Source organism: Sinohyriopsis cumingii, chromosome 10 (assembly GCF_028554795.1).
Source record: "Sinohyriopsis cumingii isolate HCF-2022 chromosome 10, ASM2855479v2, whole genome shotgun sequence".
Taxonomy (NCBI): domain Eukaryota; kingdom Metazoa; phylum Mollusca; class Bivalvia; order Unionida; family Unionidae; genus Sinohyriopsis; species Sinohyriopsis cumingii.
In genome coordinates this window covers 118,061,325-118,067,485 of record NC_142970.1, presented here as the reverse complement: position 1 = coordinate 118,067,485, position 6,161 = coordinate 118,061,325, and the positions used below count along the sequence as shown (strand labels likewise).

Genomic DNA, 6,161 nt, shown 5'->3' with positions numbered 1-6,161 from the left:
TAAAGCTACGTTAAAAATCCAAATCACACACACACACACACACTCAACATCTATATTGTTCAATGTGTGCATACATAAATGCATACATATACTACAAGCGTGTATATTAACTAAAGGCCAAAGGCTTACATAAATGGCATTAACAGCTGCCTCGCTCGGCGCTCAGCATTACGAGGTTAGTGTTAGGACTGGGCGGCCTGGCGTTCACCCAATGACATATATTATTATTTGATAAATTGTATATGTACCTGTCTCACATTGATCAGGTATATTACGAAAAGACATTTCAACGTTGTATGATTAAACATGATTAATTCCAAACACACATATGCATTCAAAGTATATATAGATATTTAATGATGTTTAAATATATAAGCATGAAACAAATGAATATCATCAATACAATTTAGGACCTGAGGACGATTTGCAAATACATAGGTAGACCATTGGTAGACCATTCACATGCATAAACAAATTCACTTGTATAAACTGGCGATCAACACGCTGAATTCATGCTTCCATTCCCTTATTTTTTTCTCATTCTCTGCCACAGATTTTGAATATATCGATGATATTTAGAGGTCAAAATAACACTGAGTCTCTAGATATAATATGGGTATATGATAATCAATGTCTGCCTAAATATTGTTTCCATCGAAGTTTACTGATATGTGTCAACTTTGCTAAACATTTGTGATATATGTCAACTTTGCTAAACATTTGTGCTTTCTACAGTTTACTTTCCAGGAAATATTGTAAAGTTTTGTTTGGATTGTCTGAATCAGTCCATTTAATCAATCCACTTTCAGCAATGATATCAATCAGCTTTTGTTTATCCAACTGTTTGTCAACTACAATTGATAAACAAGCTAAATCTTTTAGTTTGTTGGCGATAAACCTTAAATGAAAAAGAAGGTGATAAGCCACACTGTTGACATCAGTTCCATATAGATCCAAAGTATACGCATATCTGGGCCGACGTACTGTATAAAATGTTGCAATTGATAGCAGTCCCGAAACAGTTCGATCACAAACTTGAACGTCTGAAACACAGACCGTATTATCTGCATAGAGCAGGGCGAGATTCGAAGGAAGCAATCGATACGGGATCCAGTTAACGACTATTCTGTCTTCTGGAAACAGGTATTTTCGGATGATCTCTGTATCAAAATATTCGGCTACTCCATGGACCGGCACATTCTTGAAAGGACGGCTATTAGGCAATTCTGAGCATGTGCTGAGCTGACTTGGTATCACCATATACCGGAACATGTTCTGACAAAAAAATAACAATTCGACATGAAATGATGCATAACAATTTCCCGTCTCAGAAAATTACTTAATATTAAATAACCTTTAATTAGCTGAATACCTCTCTCATTTTCTATCGTTAAATGATGTAATCAATTTCCGGTACGAAAACGAAATATAAAGATGAAATTTCACAATATGCGTGTAAGCTATTTTAAGCGATAATATTAAACAGTTTTATACTTGTATCCGGGAATCTTGATTCAAAATATTTCAGAACCCATGCAAGAGATGATAGCAAATTCCATTCGGTGTAATAACATAAATAAAATGAATGCTGATACTAAGCCATTCACTAATGCAGCAGTTCATATGAGGATAGCTTGAAACGTAACATATGTTCTAAACAATTAATGAATTAATGTATGACAGGATGTATCTTTATGTCACTTAGCACCTACTTGGATGCGAATTCATCACATCACAGCTCTTAGGCATCGATATAACCGAGCGAAAGAAATTTAAATTGGTAACTCTGTATACTTATTCCTACCACGAATATATCATTATGAAAAACTCATATTTGCTGACATTTGTAAACCAAGTCACACAAATGTCCCCAGTTTCCGAAGTTTCTTAAAAAGTTCTATATATTTTAAATCTCCTGCTAAAGTTAAGACTGAGCAGCGATGCAGCTATATAAAAGGACAAAAGCATTACGAGTTATGGGAATATATATTTAATTACGTCTTTTATTTCTATTTAGAAACCTCTGACTTTGAAAAGCAATAGTGTGCTAAAGATTCGCAATATTGATAAATAGGTAAGAAGGTGTGTCCCAAATGTCAATAGACGATTGTTTTTTGTTTTTTGTTTTTGTTTTTATTTAACATTGTGTTTGCTTGCTTGTATATATATATATATATATATATATATATATATGTGTGTGTGTGTGTGTGTGTGTGTGTGTGTGTGTGTGTGTGTTCCGCAGTCTTTAATTTTCTTTACTCTATGTAACAAAGAGTGTTAATAGTTTTAAGTGATATCTCGTAAACAATGTCGCAAAAGGAGATTTTACGTTAAAACAATAGCACTTTATGAACTGTTATATATATATATATATATATATATATATATATATATATATATATATATATATATATATCCTTTAACTGAAAAAAACAGGGAACAAAATATTAAACTAGTAACGTTTAGTAACAGAAATTATTATCACACTTAGGACAATTTTCCATTACAATACCTTTGTAGAAATCAAAGAGTACATTTTCCAGAACGAATTTCTTTGAATATAAGGATGCTCATTGTCGACCGCAACTGCCATTCGTTGTATATTGTATCGTTTCCGCGCTTCCTCGATAATACGTTGGTTAAGAAGTTTCAAATATCCGTTCCCCTGAAATTTTGGGCTAATTACAGCAGCCCTTTGGGAAATAGTTTCTCCTTCGTCTACCACAAACCCGCACATATATCCGATCTGGAATGTAAAGTGAATAATAAATGCGACAGTAAATATATATTTAGACCAGGTGAAGATATTCATATTTCAGAACGCCAAAGAAAGTAACCATTGGAACAAGCAAGACCATTTTAGGTTGAAAAATTACACATGTAAATATGAAACTTATACATGTATTTTCCTAATTGCATTAGAGCAACAAACATAATCATAATGCATTTGTATTTGGGCGTATCCTAATTTAGATATGAGAGAGAGAGAGAGAGAGAGAGAGAGAAAGAGAGAGTTTACAATTTCCGAATCGTGGCTAATCACAAATGGTATCGCTACAGGATTTTGCACGAACGAGTCGTAGTAGAATGGGAGATAATCCAGTTCACCGTAAACATTCTCATTCAGAGCCAGTACATCATTTTTGTCTTCAATTGTTGCCCTTCGCATCACCCTAAAACCGGAAAGCTACAAGATATCTAAACGGAATCTGTATTTGCGCTCTCGCAAGATTGTGACGAGGCCTTAAAAAGACGACAACATTATTATACAGAAACGACGTGATATATAGGTACTTCGAAATACTGATGGAGGTCGCAGATTGACTCATTTTGTGACGGATCCCCAATGTTGTTTACAAAATAATCCCTAGTTATAAATAGAAGCTGGTTTCTAAATGTATTGTTTAATATATAGCAAAACGACAGATAGATCTGACGACATTTCATGGGGAATTTCAAAAGCTCTAGATTGAGATAAAGCTCTAGATTGAGATAAACATGTTGTTTATGAAACCAAAATTAATGCTTCAGGTCAAGTAGAATATGAACTTAATTTTGGACAAGGTCAAGGCCAACATACAATTTTCCGAAGCATATAATGAAATAACGGACAATAATTAAAAAACCTACCTAACAAACAATGCAAACAAAATATACATAAACATAAACATGATCACGTTTCATCTCTTATTTATCAGCAATATTCTTGTATTCAAGTTTGTGGATGTATTTTTGTTTATGTATGTAGGTGTATTTATATTCTTGTATTTATGTATATACCTCGTGTGAATGTGTGTGTGTGTGTGTGTGTGTGAGAGAGAGAGAGAGAGAGAGAGAGAGAGAAAGAGACGGGTACATTGTGTTGAGTTTTGAATTTGCCGGACATGCGAACACAAACAACGGCGTCATTGAGTTTTGAAGACTACAGGACGGGACTATTAATCATTCTTGCATATCAAGCTTTCTCCAGAATTTCATTGATGCAGTGTAAAATTGAATCAGTACCCTTTTTGATCCATCTCCTGAATGCTAATACCTTATGATGACAGGGTGATACTGCGCATGTTTGTTTGTTTGTTTGAAAAGAAAAGTTAAATTCTCATCTTGGATCAATTGTGGCAACTTAAAACAAGACAGATGTTTATGGTTATTACGACATTTCGTTTATTTTAGAGCGATTACGGCAGTATGATACCATTTAGCGCAAACGTTCGACTTACCCAGTCCCCTCCACAAACAAGCATACAACAAACAAAATGTTAATTGATAATACGAATCGCAACATACTTTAAATATAGACTAATATACTTATATCATATCTTATCATCTTCCAGAAATAGAGACCTAAATTTATTTTGTTAATTAATGAATTTCGGTCAGATATTAGCTCAAGGGAGAGATCTGATAGATGAAGCGTACCCGAGCGATAACGCAGAACATTTTTGAAATCGATATGGGAAATAAAATAAACACGCGATTCTGTAAATTAACCATCCAATTAAACACCGAATTGCGAGAAGCAAACCTTAAGTCAACCCCAGAAACAAATGCACTAACCTGCTCCGTGAATGAACTCCAGAAATACACTGTTTTATAGTCGATCGGATATTCAGTTTTAGATATTTTAGCAACATGTTGCAGATATGAATTCCACAGGAATGATTGTAACAGAATATGATGAAAAATAATATGTTCTGGAATAAAATGCTAAGCAACACAAATCGGTAAATTTAGGATTGGTTGTTAAAAAAATTGTGCACTTTCGAGTAATGCTTTCCTTCCTGCTATCAATGGAGTCCCAAATGTGTGGCAAAAGTCAATGGACCAGTCTTATTCTCAGCTTGTTAATATTAGACTGGGATACAATTGGTTGGATTGACGCTGTATGACGTTATGTTCTTTTCAAATGTCAAGTCAACAACCGCATTAGACTTTTCACATTTATCAAACTTAAAAGCTAGCCTGGTCCCTGGCCTCCCATGATGCGGTACACGAGGTCAGAATAGAATAAGTACAAACGTGCGTGGGCAGTAAATGAATACCATTAAATTTATTGCTTTCAGCTTTATTTGAACGGCGTTTTCGTTGTATTAGTCATAACGATTTCATATAATGAATTCGCCAGTCTTAATTTAATATAGAACTATGCAGTACTTTCATTCGCATAAATTATGTACGACTTGAGAAGCGAAAGGAGGTACGGAAAGGATTCCAAAATCACAGAGTTGAGCTTTCTGCGTATGTGTTTCAGATACGATTTATTGAAATGAAAGTTTGATCGATGGTGCTGTTGCTGTTACTTTACTTTAATTTCAACTATAATGAGCCAATATTCGTGTAGCAGCAGAGAGACTGGGCCCACCAACTTTTTCGTCCAACAGGACCATCTATCAAAAACTCTTCTGATAGAAGGTCTTATTTCGCAAAATAAACCCTTCTAGCCAGAAACTATGATGACTAAATCCTCTTTTCTGGCCAACGGGGTTATTTCGACAACGATAACCAGCCGCTATAAATAATAGTTTCTTCACCGGGGTGACGTCGACGACGACGTTGGTGGCGTAGTCTCTCTGCTGCTAATCATTTTAGGATTTTTAGTTAAAAAATGTATCTAACCCAACTCGATATCGTGTCCGAGGATCATGTAAATTTATCGTCACAAACCCGTGTGGTTTTCGTTGAGCATGACTAAAGAAATTTTTAAATTTATTGATGTCCATGTAACCACTGCACCAAGTCTGATGAATATTTCTCAGCGTGTGTGCGTCAACTCCGTTAAACACCGCAAGAACGTTACAATTATCTCTGATCACTTTTGGAATTTGTGTATACCGTTGAGTCACATAAATGACATCAGTGTTTTTATGACGCCCACGGGAAAATATTCTCGCAGGGTTTGTTTGTTTATCCAGCATGACATCATCGTACACTACTAGATTATTAATTGATCCATCGATGTCATCAATGCCGGGTGCATCATCGATGTCAGTTATGAATTCAACTACGTTTTCGTCGGTCTCAGAAATGCTTGCATTTCCAATGATTGTTTTTGCACTTTCGTTAAAATCTTTTAGCACTTGATAACACCGCTGATTGTCCACAGACGGGGCTATCAAATATAATTTATCCCACTTCATCCACTTCATTATCAAATTCAACAA

General features: G+C 34.9%; 1 protein-coding gene across 1 annotated transcript; it reads right to left on the bottom strand.

The window, feature by feature from the left end:
* Positions 1–333: 333 nt before the first annotated feature.
* On the bottom strand, positions 334–5,136 carry LOC149791092 (histidine N-acetyltransferase-like). Its single transcript, XM_089971470.1, has 4 exons — positions 4,558–5,136; positions 3,020–3,173; positions 2,513–2,746; positions 334–1,275 (listed from the first exon to the last, which is right to left on the bottom strand). Exons 1-4 carry the CDS (start codon positions 4,632–4,634, stop codon positions 730–732), a joined length of 1,011 nt encoding a protein of 336 aa, XP_089827596.1. The 5' UTR covers positions 4,635–5,136; the 3' UTR covers positions 334–729.
* Between the last annotated feature and the right edge of the window lie 1,025 nt (positions 5,137–6,161).